The 16,644-nt window shown below is 41.6% G+C and overlaps 1 protein-coding gene and 1 long non-coding RNA gene across 2 annotated transcripts in view; one reads left to right on the forward strand and one right to left on the reverse strand.

The window, feature by feature from the left end:
• Positions 1 to 2,162, forward strand: part of LOC119265443 — a 23,240-nt gene extending 21,078 nt beyond the window's left edge. Inside the window, exon 2 of the long non-coding RNA XR_005131650.1 lies at positions 1,796 to 2,162. This is a non-coding gene — a long non-coding RNA (uncharacterized LOC119265443). The remainder of the gene's footprint in view (positions 1 to 1,795) is intronic.
• Positions 1 to 9,400, reverse strand: part of LOC108415655 (hydroperoxide isomerase ALOXE3-like) — a 16,476-nt gene extending 7,076 nt beyond the window's left edge. Inside the window, exons 1-9 of the mRNA XM_037546242.1 lie at positions 9,291 to 9,400; positions 6,952 to 7,178; positions 6,696 to 6,777; positions 4,199 to 4,321; positions 4,019 to 4,116; positions 3,769 to 3,941; positions 3,545 to 3,688; positions 1,828 to 2,031; positions 81 to 167 (exon numbers count right to left, since the gene is read on the reverse strand). Coding sequence (XP_037402139.1) covers positions 81 to 167; positions 1,828 to 2,031; positions 3,545 to 3,688; positions 3,769 to 3,941; positions 4,019 to 4,116; positions 4,199 to 4,321; positions 6,696 to 6,777; positions 6,952 to 7,178; positions 9,291 to 9,400 — 1,248 coding nt within the window. The remainder of the gene's footprint in view (positions 1 to 80; positions 168 to 1,827; positions 2,032 to 3,544; positions 3,689 to 3,768; positions 3,942 to 4,018; positions 4,117 to 4,198; positions 4,322 to 6,695; positions 6,778 to 6,951; positions 7,179 to 9,290) is intronic.
• Positions 9,401 to 16,644: the final 7,244 nt, after the last annotated feature.

Raw genomic sequence — 16,644 nt, forward strand, 5'->3', positions numbered from 1 at the left:
CAGTAGGAACAAACAACATGAGCATGTATTAGTGAGCGCTTCACTATTATTCAGATTACATTCACGATGGATTTATATACCTTCTTGAAAACCCCGTCATCTGAGATCAACAAGTTTCTGGCCATGACGTTAATCTGGAAAGTGTAGAGAGTGTGGGGAATCAGGAGCTGGGAGCGAGAAGCAACATCAGCATTAATGTACTGAATTATTCATGCCTATTAAAACATACAGAAAAGCATCACCTTCCATTCCCATCAAACCAAGTGTTACGCAGCCGTGCAACAGAGTCCATTTCAATGCCATTTAGACATACTTGCACTCGCCAATCGAGGCCGCCTCAAAATGAAGATTAGAACAAATTAATATGAAATAATAAACTAGAGATGGATAATATGGAAAGATAACTCAATTATAGTGCAATTCCATAGCAAAGAAAAGTAACAAAAAATTAAAAGTTAACAATTACTAAGACGCACGATGTTGCATTTAAGACTACTTAGCAGTTTGTTCCAGGTTAGTAGTGCACTGTAGTTTTTTGGGGAAAAAGTGAGAACTTTCACCTTTTTAAAAGCTTATTCTGTCTATATGTTTGATGTTGTCACCGTATCATGAAGCTCCCACCTTCGTGCTTCACTGCAAGCATTCTTGGGATTAGACGCTCAACTATTTGCTCCAAATCTCTTGGTCTAAATACTCATTTCAACCCTGTCCTTCTTTTTTAGCAGAAACGTTTAGTGTGAGGTGTAGGCACAGAGATGATTGGGGTGCAGTTCTCTGTGTTCTCAGTATTTTTCTCTGTGTAACTGTTGTTCCTGCTGCTTTCAGGTCCTACAACTCTTTTTGAGAGTTTGCTTCTCTCTTACCTTCCTTATCATTAACTGACCCCCAAACAGGGACACAGATTATTCGTGACTCCATAAACTAATTATTTAACCAATTACGGAACCAATTGTACTGATGGAGATCGTCAGGGTTCTATTCAGGCCACTGGCGTTCCTCCGCATCAAACTGGTCACTCCATGTCTTTATGGAGCTGTTTTGTCCACAGGGGCTCAGTCCTGCTGGAACAGGAAAGGCTGTTCCCCAAACTGCTGACACAAAGCTTTGTGTAAAATGCCTTTGTGCTGTAGCATCAACATTACCCTTCACTGGAACTGAGTGGCCCAAGCCCTGAAAAACAGCCCCAGCCCATTATACCCCCTCCACCAAACTTTACTGCTGGCGCTGCATTGCGGTAGGTAACATTCTCCTGGAATCCACCAAACTCAGATTCATCACCAGACTGACAGACAGTGAAGACAGATAGTGCTTTACAGCCCTCCAGCCGACGCTTGGCATTGCACATGGAGATCTTAGGCTTGTGTGCAGCTGCTCAGCCATAGAGACTCATTTTATATCAACACACAGTTCTTATGCTGATGTTACTTTAAGAGGCAGTTTGATATTCTGTAGTGAGTGGTGCAACACAGCATAGGCCATTTTTACATGCTACATGCTTCAGCACTTGGTGGCCCCACTAAATGATTGCTGCTTCATCACAATAATAGCACCAGTTGATGGGGGCAGATCTAGCAGTTGAGCCACTGAGCTCATCAGTACGACCCATTCTACTGTCAGTGTGTGTCTGTGGAGGCCGCATGGTTATGTGCTTGATTTTATATGCCTGTAAGTAATGAGTGTGGCTGAAACTCATTAATTAGGAGGGATGCTCAGCATACTTTTAAACATATAATATAACTCATGTCAATCAAATGCTCTACATACTTTCAGTTTCCATTCTGACGGTCTTTTCCAGAAACCTGGCCCAAACGTTAGTGACGTGCTCACCTTGAACAGTGGGTGGGCTGAAGGCAGGTTGCGCATTGTTGCAAGAGAGAAAACCTCAGCCAGCAGGTGTGTTTGCAGCAGATGGACGTTCAGCTCATGTTCATGAAATCCTGCACTCCTCACAAAGGTCTTCGCCAGGAGCCAATCCCATTCGGAGTCGCTGGGAAGAAAGATGGGATTCTCCACGCCGGGCTTCTGGTTCAACTGCAGGGAATATGTTTAACAGCTGAACTGTAAAGGGTTGATATCCCAGACATTGATTTAAACTACAGGCCTGTTTCCAGAAAAAGTTGGGATGCTGTGCTAAATGTAAATAAAAACAGTTTGAGAATTTTCATTTTATTATTTATTGTAAAATATATGCCCATTTTGAATCTCATGCCAGCAACACATTTCAAAAATGTTAGGACAAGGGCAGTAAAAGACAAAGTTGTGTAGTGCTAAAAGAAAAAGAGCACCTGGTGGTTCATTTTTAAGACTTCAGTAACATGATTGGGTATAAAAAAGCATCCTAGAGACCTCACTGTGAAAGACTGCAAGGTAAAATGCTGCAACAGTTCAAAAATAATGTATCTAAACGTGGGGACTTTTTAACCATTACTCATCATGATACATGTCTGTGAGTACAGTTCGTCACTGCATCCATAAATGCAAGTTAAAACTTGACCATGCAAAGAAGAAACCAGAAATAAACAGGATCCAGAAACACTGCCGCCTTCTCTGGGCCTGAGCTCATTTAAGATAGACTTGGGGCGAAGTTGAAAATTGTCCTGTGTTCCAAACATTGAAATTCTTTTTAGAAATCATGGATACTCTGTCCTGTGGTCTAGAGGGCCACTGGCATCATGAAGGACCCCGCTCACCCAGCACACACACTCTTTGTCCCGCTCCCCTCAGGTGGGAGGTTGCGGAGCTTTAAGAGTTAAACCACCAGACTGAGGAACAGCTTCTTCCCTGAAGCCGTAAGACTCTTAAATTCCAATTAGACATCTCTGCAGTGGCACGTCGTGTCCACTTATTTATCTCTGCTGCTGTACTGAACCAGTGCCCCCACTATATCACTCCAACACTATATCACCCCTCCACTATATCACCCCAACACTATATCACCCTTACACGTGGTTCATGCACCTTGTATTTGTACCATCTATCTATCTATCTATCTATCTATCTATCTATCTATCTATCTATCTATCTATCTATCTATCTATCTATCTATCTATCTATCTATCTATCTATCTGTGCACAGCTCAAAAGCCAGTATTCATGGTGGTTTAGAGGGGGATTCGGGCCATCCAGACAACGTCTTTTCAGGGAAGGCATTGATTACAGTATCAAACCACATTCTGCTTGTATTACGGCAGCATGGCTCAGTAGTAAATGCGGCCGGGTATTAACTGGCCTGTTTGGAGTTTAGAGAATCAGTATTTTAGTGGTGATATTTCCATCAATGTATTAATTGGTGACCGGTCAGAGTTACTATGTAGAACCACAAACTGCACCAGAGGAGTGAATTTCATAGAACTCAAGCTGACCAGTGTGCTCTATTATTATTCATGCCAACCAAGAGGGCTCATCCCCTCTGTACTAGAATCATGTGGTCCGAGCTCTGTTTGGTTTCTCTCTTGAGTTTTTTCCCAATATTGTAGAAGTTATAATGGGCCTTCAAGGTGAAATCTTTCTGAGTCATTTCTGAGTCAAAATATGCAAGACTTACCTGAATCGCTATGGGAATTAGCTTCTTCTCAGGAGTGCTATAGAGTAAGCAGAGAGGAGCCGTCAGACTCTGCTTTTTATTGTTGATTGTATTTCCTTCAAAGCCGCTCAGCCTTTTATAGTCACAAAGGAAGATGTTCCCTTCCTGATGGAACAGAAGCGAGAATCACAGCATGTCTAAGAGAGAACGCTGGTCAAGTCTATTCATTTGGATCAGCACTCTACCTGTATTTCCTTCTGTAAACAGCTTCCTCCCAAAGACGACTTGACCATGTCATCCGTGACCGGGAAGTTGTCGGGCAGCTTGGTGCGCCAACAGCGAATCGCCATGGGGTTCGTTCCATTCAGGAACTGATAGCCAAAGAATTCATCAGAGTCCCAGTGCTGCCTGATATATTCTATGAGAACATATATGAGAACATGCCGGAACTCTTATAGCCATAAGTTCAGCATTTCTAACTTTTGAGAGAAATACCGTTAGGTTTTGGGTGCCAGAGGACTCTATGAAGCTGTTCTAGTGACTCCCATGTATCTGAGCTGGTTGTCCACTTTTCAAGCTGCAGCTCCCCTAATCTGAGAAACAGAAAATCAAAACATTTTAAATGGGATTCATTAATAGCCTCAGATTATTAATCACTAATTATGTGGAACTTACACTGACACTGCGTTGAATTTCATCTCTATGTCTTTGGTGAAAGAGAACCTGACGTCTTCAGGGAGATCAGATGGTTCTTGAGCATCGATAATATAAGGTACCCCATCGTGATATTTCTTCCATCTGGAGATCAGATACGGTCAAGTCAGGCTCCAAACTCAACAGCAGCACATTATACAGGACCGCTCACAATGCAGATACACGACAGAGTGAACTGAGTGCAGAATATACAGTAAACACAACAGACAATGAATATACAGAACAATAAATACATAAAATAACAAAACGATGCATAAGAATGGTCCAGAGTCTGCCGTTTCGCTTCAAGTGAAATGCTCTATATTGGAACTTCATGCAGAGAGGTGAGCCATCTCACTGGGTAAATGAGGGACAGGGCACCAAAAGGCAGACATTAAACAAAGAGGATAAACAAACTGAAAATACACCATTAAACTCCACAAACACACAGTTAAACTAGCAAAACAGCAACATTAATCTGGAGTTTGAGTTGCTCCAAGAGCCACTTTGCAGCGTGGTGCCCATGGCGGATGCTGGTGGTCGTCAAAGCAGCGTGGAGGAAGTAGTGAAAACATTGTCAACTGTACGGAGAGATTGAGCTTGCTGCCCAAAACCTGTCTGTTGTAGAATAAAGAAAATATATTGGTATGTTTTCTTTGCTTTTTAGTGAAATACATCCTTCTACTTTCTAAAATTAAAGGAAAGTTCTGGGAGAGTGATTAGAAGCTATTTTAACTTCTCATTTTTAGCTGTTGAGCTCCATTCACTCCCATTCTTTGAGGACTCATTTGGGGGCGCCCTGTTTCTGATATAACGGGGAAAATAGGAAGTGGCCAGACTCCTCATAAACCGGCTCTGATGCAAACGCTTTTTGGGCTCTATGACCGAAAACAAAGACCGTGAATCCTTCATGTAAGTAATGAATAATTTATGTTGTTAAGCGTTTGTACAAATTATTTTTCGTGAAATATTCTGTTGACTTAAACCACATGAGTCAAACTCCATTTCTTTTGTGTGTGGTAAACACTGAAGGCATTTGGGTTTGAGATCAAAAGATGAGGCGATAGGTCAGACAACCAGACAGAACCAGAGGACCAGATTGGAATTCGCCAAGATATACAGAGATGAGCCAAAAAGTACCAAAGTGATGGAGAGGCCAAAAAGTGGAGAAATACAGGATATGCTCATGATCCAGACCATACAAGCTTATGGGTCAAGCATGGTGGAGGTAGTGTCATGGCTTGGGCTTGCGTGGGTGCTTCTGGAACGAGCTCATTAATCATTTTTGATGATGTAACTCGACCAATTTACAGAGAAATGCATGCTGTCTAACCGAGAAGTACATCATCATGCATCAAGACAAGACCTTAACCCAACTGAGGAGCATTTCACCTCTGAAGAAGAGTCCGACAGCCACTGTAACATAGATCAAGTAAAAGAATGTGTGGTCAAAGGCTGGAAAACCATCCCAAAACAAGAAGGCAACAGTTTGGTGATGTTAGTGGGTCACCAGCTCGATGCAGTTACTGTAAGCAAGGAATGTGCAACCAATATTAAGCAGTATTTACTTTAAGACTATGTGCTCCTACACTTTTACCCAACTTAAAATTGGGTGGTCTGACACTAAAGGTGCCCATTTTAAGTTGTGTACCACATCTAGAATACATTTCAGGAACTAACAGCTGAAATTCCGATCCGTCATCGCATGGTCATCCTTTGATCCCAAACCCGAATGCCTTCAGTGTGTAGCAAACACAAAAGAACCGTGTCTTGCCACTCCAATACTTTTGGAGGGGACTGTGATTAAACAAAATAAAAGGACAACTGTAAAAAAAAAAAGGTGCAAAGAGCTGCCCAGAAAATATCCGCTCTGAGGTTTAGTCCTGCTCTGTGGTGCCTGGGAATAAATGACGTTTGGTGAAGTTACCTCACAGTGAGTCTGATAGACTGTGTAAACATCAGATGCAGGCCAAAACGTTTCTGTCAGAGATTCGTGGTATGGCCACCAGAGGTCTCACTCCCCGGAGTACTAGCTTTGCTCCCACCAAACCACCTGTGCCTAATTTCTGTAATCAGCCACGGCTTAAATACTCCTCTCTTTCAGCCAAACAGTGCGAAGTATTGCCAGTTCCCTTGTGTTTTGGGAATAACTACCTGTATTGTGTTTGACTCTCTGCTTGGGTTTTTGCCTTTTTGCCCCTGTGTTTTGGATGTTTGGTTTTTGGATGGACTTAAGTGTTTTTGACCTGTGTTTTATGCCTTTTGACCACGAGTTTTGGATTGCCCCTTTAACTAATAAACCTGCACATGCGTCCTTCTTCAGTGTCCAAGTCTGATGTGTCACAGTTTCAGTAGTGGGTGAGAGCAGGGCAAATTATTCCGAATTCCAGCAGGAGTGGGTGGGAGCAGGATGAACGAACACTCCTGCATACACGTCTGTCTGGAAAGCCTGGCTTAAACCACCTTTACGTTTACTTACCTGAAGTCCTTTTGCCGCACCTCAAGCTCCTGCTCCCTTTGGTTGAGGAGCGTGCCGTTTGTTTCCTCTTTTTTAAGCGTAGCTGAACAGAAAATGTATTTTAAAAATGAATCAACAAAACTCGTCATATGGGCTGCCCAAATATGTGCATACTGTATGTACTTTCACCCGGACTGCTTATCATTTGCTCCAATTTATAAAACATTTGTTTTTACGGAAATTGAAACATCAGTTATGGATTAGAAGTTCTACTGACCTTTGTCATTCCTGAGGCTCACAACTGGCTTTTTGCTGTTCAGCCATTTGTAACATGGGAAGCTGATCGTCTCGCCTTCAGGTGTGGTCACCACGATTTTGTTACAGAACCAATCCTGGAAGAAGTCCTTGAACCAACTTTGCTTGGCCTCCAATTCAACTAGAAGGAGGGTACCAACACTTTGTTCACAGGAAACTTTGTATGTACGTACCTGTTGGCACAAAATACTAGTTTCAGTGATACAAATAACATTAAAGAGGACCTGTTGTGCTCATTTTCTTCTTCTTCTTCTTCTTCTTCTTCTTCTTCTTCTTCTTCTTCTTCTTCCGGCTGCTCCCTTTAGGGGTCGCCACAGCGGATCATCTGCCTCCATCTTGCCCTATCCACTGCCTCCTCTCCTTTCACACCAACCATCTCCATGTCCACCTTCACTACATCCATAAACCTTCTCTGAGGTCCACCTCTTCTCCTTCTACGTGGCAGCTCCATCTCCAACATTCTTTGCCCAATATATCCACTATTCCTCCTCAACACATGTCCAAACCATCTCAACCTGGCCTCTCTGGCTTTATCTCCGAACTGCTCCACCTTCACTGTCCCTCTGATCTGCTCATTTTCAACTATGTTAATTTTTTTTCTGGGGTCTGGAATGAATTTACATACTTCAATATTCCAAAAAATTCCAAAAAGAAATCTCGTATTGTTCATCTCTTTACACCCTCTGTCTGAAGCATTCTGTTAGAGCTCCTGTGTCTTTAAGCCCCACCTCCCAATGAGCCCAGTGTGGTCTGATTGGTCATCTCACCCTATCTGTTCTGATTGCTTGACCACCAGAGTTCTGCTCCCACACCGCTGTGGCTGTTCTATCAGGGCATCAGCAGTGCCTGGGGAGCAGTTGGGGGTTAGGTGTCTTGCTCAAGGGCACCTCAGTCATGTACTGTGAGCTCTGGGGATCAAATCGGTGACCTTCTGATCACAGGGCTGGTTCCCTAACCTCCAGCCCACGACTGCCCCACAGTAAAGAATGTGTTATGAGATGTCGTCTTGCACCAAAGGAAAAGGGCTGGAATTCCAACAAGGTGTTTCAGGCAGCTGAGAAAAGGTGGTTTCTGTGGGAGAGAGTTTCTCCTTCTGACCATTTACACACACTAACAGCTACATAATGCACTAAAGGAAAGGGAGAAACCAGAAAACCATATTAGAACCCCTTTAATACAGGATGTAGTGATTTTATGTGTGTCAGTGTATCCATGTCCTCTTTCCTGGCCTCTCCTCGAGGAAGCCCAGTATTATTTGTAGTCATACTCATGTGACTTGGACTCCAACTCGAGTCACGAATTTGATGACTTTAGGCTAAATTTGAGAAAATCAAGAAAGAGTTGAGACTCAACTTCAACACCAGTGACTTGGACTCTTATTCGAACTTGAGCCTCATGAGTCGGAAAGACTCGAGGCACAAAGTGAAAGAAACGTGGAGAGTCTGACTGCAGACGTTTCCTGCCGTAAACCGAATAAACAGTATCGTCGTCTCGCTGTGTTTATACTCGGCTTACTTTATTTTGGAAAATAAGAGAAGCGTTTTGAGCTCAAGTTTGCCTCCATAAGCTGGAAACACTCAAAGTGTCTACAGCGCCAATAAAAGCCCAGCTCAGCTCTTAAACTCGTACTGGAGAAACCGACCAGGCGAACTGACCGTTTTCCTCCTGGTAGCAAAACAAAGTAACAAAGCTCTCTCTGTATGACCGATTTCAGCAGCTTCTGCAGGTAAAACGAGGCTGACATTCATCACGAGGCTGAAGTTGAATTGTTATTCGCCAGCTTCATATCGGAATTTGCCATACCACCTTAAACAGTGCACCAGCGAGACGCCGGAACGTGACTGCTGCACCATTTAAGGTGGAACGGAAAATTCAAATAAGAAGAAAAGTCAACTTGAGCTTTCATACATCTTGGGCAAGTCTCTGGTATCAGACAGTCAGTCGGTCAGTCAGTGGCTCAGTAAGAGGCAGTGAGACTGGGCTCCTAGGTGGTCCAGCAAAAACATTTAAAATACACATAATATGGACGATTCCAAAAGAGGGCAGAATGGCTTTAGACTGTTGATAGGCAGCGTATCGCCGCTGTCCGAAGAATAACAATCATCTCCCAAATGGAAACAAGAGAAGGCCAAAACATTCCTTACACTCAACGTAAGTTAATGTAATGTTTTGTCCTGAACTATTTTGGAGCATTTCTATTGGTCATTCATCATAAAAAAAATTTTAAAAAATGCAGATGCATGTTTTTCTTTGATCGTGATGATATATAAGACTTTAAAACTTACCGATGGGAGTGTGAACCTGTGGAGAAGCTGAGGTTTGCTGCTACAGGTGGATCCAATGAACCTGATGTATATGCTCTGCAGAGTGAAGAAAGTTGTGCTGTGTACCTCAACTGTGTATCCCACCATGATTAACTCTGCAATGAAATATTAAATGTGAGAACATTAAAATAAAATGAAACGGATAATCCAGAGCATTGTATGAATACCACTGACTGCAGTACTTTAATCACTCTATTTATATCTACATGTAATTAAATACCTCCAAAACTACACATCCCAGCATTCCACAGTCGACTATCCCACCAACAGTCGACTAACAATATTACTCGGTGTTTGGGAGCAAATCCGACCATCTAGTATTCAAACTGTGATATTTTCCCCTCTTTAATAAAATGTTTAGTGCAGTTAAAAATTCCAACATGTTAATGAACCTTTAGAAATATGGCTAAGGTTGAATTTTTCATATGTTCAATTCTAATCACAAATACAGTTTTATCACAACACCATAACACAAGGTCCATACATTGTTACAAACAGTAGCTTATTTGAGATGTTATTTTAATATCTTCATGAATTTGGATCATATTTTCCAGATTTTTTGCTATTCAGACTATGCTAAAAACACGTCGGTTCAAATATCTTTTCCTGTTACATTTGCTGCCTGTGGGCTAAAAAGTAGCATGAAAAGATTAGTATAAGGCATTTTTATTATTAGTATTAGTATTGATTTTATTTCTCCCTTTGGATCCACAGTAAATGATGGTTTAAGTTTAGATTAAGTGACTCTTATTCGTCCCAGAACAGGGAAATTTCACTTCCACCTTTAAAAAGAAGAGTAGTAGTGAATTAAACTCACCTGAACCTGCTGAAGCTTGCGAGTGTGAGACCTCTGCTGACAGCTTGCAGAGAAAAAGAAATAGAAACTGTTCAGTTTTGCCTAATTTATGTGCTCCATTAAAGAGGGGCGTGGCTTGTGTCTCCCATGACATCAGCTTCACATTTACAGAAAGAAGGAGGTATAATTAATGCTTTTACTTCATTTTGGGATTTTATTAAGCTCTTTTCATTTGGTCAGTAAATTAGACGCTTCTAAACGGCGTTAAGCTCCGTTATCCGTTATGACCTGCATTAGTACGTTGTTCAAGTTCTTATGTTAAAATCTTTCATCATTACATAAAAAATGTGCAAAAAGCACTTCGTGGCATTGTTATGCAGTTTCTCACTTTAAATCAACCGGTTTCACGATGATAAAATTCCTTAATACCATCCATTTTCTAAGCCGCTTCTTCCGATCCGTCATCGCATGGTCATCCTTTGATCCCAAACCCGAATGCCTTCAGTGTGTAGCAAACACAAAAGAACCTGACTGCATGTCTTTGGACTGTGGGAGGAAACCAGAGAACCCGGAATCGAACCCAGGCCCCCCTCGCTGTGAGGCAATGGCTCTACCCACCGTGCCACCGTGCCGCCCATATTCCTTAATACCACCAGAAGAAAAAATCTTTCCCTTTATGTTCTTAGATATTCAGACAGAGATAAACAAAGTGGTTCTGAAATGTCTTAAACAGGTTCAGCAGTGGAGTTAAACCAGACACACAATCACACAATGCATGTCTGATAGGGCCCAAACCATCTAAACGCCGGATGTGGCCCACATACCACTGAACGCCCCCCACCCCCCTTCCCCTCTTAAAACCACTAGTACACTAGTACACTAGTACTGCTGGGTGGGAACGCTGAATGGTGCCATGAGGCACTTTAGAATGAAAATATTCAACAGTTTCAACAGTGGAGTTAAACCTGCTCTTGTTAATCAGTCAATTATTTGATTACCTACTGTGATATGAACAACCAGCATCTCCACCCAGCAAATTCCTCATCAAGTCTTTTCCTCATTTTAAACCTGAGGGGTTTTTGGGTAAAACAGGTTTAACTCCACTGTTGAAACTCTTCAGAACGGTTTTCCTTCCTTGTGTTGCTCTGAGTTTGTTTCCTCTTTCCGGGATGATTCTAGAACATCTGTTCTTCACTGAAGAACAAACCGTGCCAGTTTGGCTCATTAAAGGGACTCTAATGTTATTAATACTGAAGATTTGACTAATAAAAGTCCTTGAAGAGGATTAAAAAATCAATACAATGCAGCCCTACTACACACAGCACTGCGCAAAGTCCGAGAACAGCCTTCAGTAATTTAGTCTCCAGGCTAAACCACTATGAAGTACGAGTTATTCACTTTCCAGGTTCAGGAAACAGCAAAACAACGATCCCACTCTAATAACTGTGTAGTTACACATTAATAGTAAAGTAAGTAAGTAAACATTTATTTATATAGCACTTTTCTAAGCACAGCTACAAAGTGCTTCACAAACAACAAGTACTAAAAATAGAATGATAAAAGAAAACAGATACATATAACTATAAAAACAGTACAGCTATATTCATAAACAACATAAAACTGACATAAAACCATAAAAACAATGCAGCACTAGCCAATAAATAACAAAAGCATCACCTGTGACCAAAAGCTAATGAATAGAGATGCGTCTTGAGTCTTCCTTTAAAAATGTCCTTTGATCCAGCTAGTCTAACATCCAAAGGCAGAGCATTCCACAACTTGGGGGCATACACAGAAAAAGCACAATCTCCCTTACGTTTCCGTGTTGTCCTAGGGACCACTAAGAGCCCCTGACTAGATGACCTTAGTGATCTGGTACTAGGATACGGTGATAATAACTCTGAAATATATTTTGGCCCATCACCGTGCACCGCCTGGTATGTTAAAACCAAAATTTTGAACTGAATTCTAAAAACAACAGGCAAGCAATGCAGAGATGCCAGTACAGGGGTAATATGCTCCCTTCTTTTAGTCCCGGTAAGTAACCGGGCAGCTGCATTCTGAACCAGCTGCAGCCGTGCCATTGCCCCTTGATTAAGACATGTAAATAGTGCATTGCAATAATCAAGTCGTGATGATACAAAAGCATGAATGATCTTCTCTGTGTCCTGGAAGGAGAGCATTTTCTTGATTTTGGCAATATTTCTCAGTTGAAAATAACAGGCCTGCACCAGCTTTGTTATATGCATTGAGAAATTAAGGTCTGAGTCAAAAATGACTCTGAGGTTTCTGGGATAAGGGTTTATCTGTGAAGCCAATAACCCAAGTTCCTTCTTTAGGTTATCAGCAACCTTTTGAGAACCCAGGACCAATACTTCTGTTTTCCCATCATTTAATTTGAGGAAATTACAGCTCAGCCAATCCTTAATTGCTTTAATACAATCAGTGAGACTCTCTAATCTCCTGAAGTCGTTCCTTTTGACAGAGAGATAAAGCTGTGTATCGTCTGCGTAAAAATGATAAGAGATATTAAAACGACGAATCAGGTCACCTAAGGGGAGCATATATAAGTTAAATAGTATAGGACCAAGGATTGAACCTTGTGGAACTCCACACATTAGATCAGCACATGAAGATAACTTTCTTCCACTAGATACCCTAAAGGTTCTATTAGTCAAATACGAAATGAACCAATCTAATGCAGTTCCAGATATTCCATCCCACTGATGCAACCTCTCTATTAAAATATTATGATCAACTGTATCGAAGGCTGCACTTATATCCAATAAAACTAAAACAGAGACTTCCCCAGCATCTGCATTCATCAAGAGGTCATTTAATATTCTCAAAAGCGCTGTTTCAGTGCTATGTTTCTGCCTAAAACCTGACTGAAATTTCTCAAAAATACTGTTTTCTTCTAAAAAGAACAGCAGCTGTTTTGTGACCACTTTCTCAAGAATTTTTGAGATAAAAGGTAACTTTGAGATTGGCCTGTAATTTACACAATCCATCGGATCAAGACCAGGTTTCTTGAGAATCGGCTCCACGATCGCCAATTTAAAACAATCTGGCACACAGCCCATGTTAAGTGACAAATTCACTATTTCTTGAAGATAAATGCCCACAGAATCGAGAGTGCTCTTAACAAATGTAGCTGGGAGAATGTCACCAGGAGAAGTTGAAGGATGTAAACAATTCACAACTTCTTTTAATTCCTCAAGGGAAATGGGGAGAAAACTGAGTGAAAATTTCAACTCCTTCATTTTGAGGAGCCACATCACCATTTAAACGAGAAGAAATTGCTATATTATGTTTCAGAGCCTCAATCTCAGAACTAGGTGTAATCACAGCCACCCCGTTAACCAGGTTGTCTATCCTAGAGAACAAGAACCTTGGATTACGTATATTTGCAGTTATCAACTCATTAAAATATTTGGCTCTTACACTCCTCATTCTGTTGTTAAAAATAGACCATAAATCCTTCAAATATAAGTAGTGAACTTGAAGTTGAGACTTTTTCCATTCCCGTTCTACCCTCCTACATATCCTTTTCAAGCTCAAGATATCCTCATTAATCCATGGGGTAGAATTCACAAGAGATTTCATCTTCATTCTAACAGGAGCGACCTTATCTAAAACACTTAAACATAAAGAATTAACAGAGCTAGCCAAATCATTTACACCAGTACAGAAAGACAGCTGTTCACTAACACCTGTGAACTCATTTAAAAATTGTGATATTACGTCTTTGTTAAAAGCCCGAGACCGTACACAGCGTTTGGGGCTGGCCTTATTCATAAATAAGCGCATATTAAAAGTAATACAATTATGGTCTGACACAAATAGGTCTACCAAAGAAACAGAGTGAGGGCACACTCCTAGAGAGGACACCAAATCCAGTGTGTGACCCCGATTATGAGTTGGGCCAACTACATGCTGAACAAAATTAAAGGATTCCAAGGTGTTCAAATATTCTAGGGCAGGTCCATCAAAGTCATCGTCAATATGAAAATTAAAATCACCCAGCAGCAATGCTTTGTCATACTCCAGCACTAGGGAAGACAGCAAGTCCTGTAATTCTGACATGAAACCGCTAAAAGACGTGGAAGGAGGGCGATAAATGACCGCACAGCATACTGGATTTTCGCCAGGTACTTTAAAACACAGCAGTTCAAAGGTTGTAAAACCCCAACAGAGACATTCAGACATTTAAAAGAGTCTTTAAAAATGACAGCCAAGCCACCACCACGTCCTGATATCCTTGGGGAATTTAAACAGGAGTAATACGGGGGGCGTAGTTCATTTAAGTGCCAGTTCTCTCCAGGTTTAAGCCACGTCTCTACTAAACACAGAAAATCCAAGTCACGGGAAGATATAAAGTCTCGCATAACAAACGCCTTATTTGACTAGGATCTGACATTGAAAAGCGCAAACTTAGAGTCAGACACATGTCCCATGTCCGATGGCGAAAGGCAGGGAATTTCACGCAAGTTATTTGAATTCACTCCGCCGCACCTGATTACGGGTTTCCCCGTAAACGCACGGGAGTGTAACGCTGGCAACACCGGCTGCAGCCAAACATAGCGCTCCTCTAAAGAGCGTTGCAGGAGAAAGTATCTGAGATGCTTGTCTGCGCCATCAGGAAGCCGGTGTTTATTTAATCCATATAACAGGCCTGATCGGCGATCACACTGAACACGCAGCCGGAGCAGGAGGCCGCCTCTTTTCCCTCGTTTCCTCCGCCGCTGTTTACGTCTACTCCGTTGTTTACAACAGGAGAAACAAACCTCAGACGCCGCCGGTAGAAGTAGTGGTGGTTGAAAAAGGGGATCACGCGCCGTTTTCCCCAACAAAGCCCTCCAAAAGCCGGGCACGAATACTCAACAACGTCTCCCGATTATAGCTGATGGACACAGCACGCAACTGACTAAACAATAACACGAACAGTAATAAAAACATAAAAACAGGTAGCACACGTGAGACGTCGCCATACACCAGCGCCATCTTGGTGAACCCAGGTGCATAATTGGTGAATAATGCCTTCAACAACACCAACAACCTAACTGGTGATGTATTCACTGTTGCAGATGGATTACAGAAGCACAGCTAATGTAAACACACATATATGAACTTTGGGCTTTACTCATATAATTACAGAAATACATCTTGACAGTAGTAACTACATTTTTTCTCTTATATAGTTACAAATGTGGAATCAGGTTAAGGTAATTACATTGGTATAAACTTTGGGTCCCACTTTATATTAAGTGTCTGTAATAACTATGTAGTTACACATGAATAACAAAAACTTGTCGGTACTAAAAGCTCTTGTTAATCAGTCAATTATCTGATTACCTGCTGTGATATGAACACTGGGTGGAGATGCTGGTTGTTCATATCACAGTAGGTACTCAAATAATTGACTGATTAACAAGAGCTTTTAGTGCGGACGAGTTTTTGTTATTCATATGTAACTACATAGTTATTACAGACGCTTAATATAAAGGGGGACCCAAATGGATCTTTGAGTGTTTATGGTTGTGATGTGGTAAATCAGGGCCTCATCACCAATGAACATCATCACCCTTCATTTTTAAAAATACGTGTGTGTGTGTGTGTGTGTGGGGGGGGGGTATGTGAAAGTACTTACCTGTGTCTGCCTGTGAAGACGCAACAGCTAAAAGGGGACAGCAAGGACACTGACTCACCTTATCCTTATCGGGAGGATCCCCTGATGGGGAGAAAAGGGTGGGGGGGTCTATTTCGCACCCGATACACTAGTGAAGAAGAACGGAAATGGTAAAGATGCTATGAAGTATAGCAGTGATCTGATTACATAACCTAGGCTGACCACATAAAGCACAATTGTTTGTTTTTAAATGCAGCTCACACTGTTGAGACCACATAATGGGGAATGGGATCCACAAGGACGGGGCTTATTATGTAAAACCTGGGGATTCCCTGTTGGGGGGGGGGGGGGGGGGGTCAACAGCAGTTTATACCAGTGTAATTACCTTAACCCTATTACACATTTGTAACTATATAAGAGAAAATATGGAGTTACTGCTGTCAAGATATATTTCTGTAATTATATGAGTAAAGCCCAAAGTTCATATATGTGTGTTTACATTAGCTGTGCTTCTGTAATCCATCTGCAACAGTGAATACATCACCAGTTAGGTTGTTGTTGTTGTTGAAGGCATTATTAATGTGTAACTACACAGTTATTAGAGTGGGATCGTTGTTTTGCTGTTTCCTGAACCTGGAAAGTGAATAACTCGTACTTCATAGTGGTTTAGCCTGGAGACTAAATTACTGAAGGCTGTTCTCGGACTTTGCGCAGTGCTGTGTGTAGTAGGGCTGCATTGTATTGATTTTTTAATCCTCTTCAAGGACTTTTATTAGTCAAATCTTCAGTATTAATAACATTAGAGTCCCTTTAATGAGCCAAACTGGCACGGTTTGTTCTTCAGTGAAGAACAGATGTTCTAGAATCACCCCGGAAAGAGGAAACAAACTCAGAGCAGCACAAGGA

Source organism: Pygocentrus nattereri, chromosome 16 (genome assembly GCF_015220715.1).
Source record: "Pygocentrus nattereri isolate fPygNat1 chromosome 16, fPygNat1.pri, whole genome shotgun sequence".
NCBI lineage: Eukaryota > Metazoa > Chordata > Actinopteri > Characiformes > Serrasalmidae > Pygocentrus > Pygocentrus nattereri.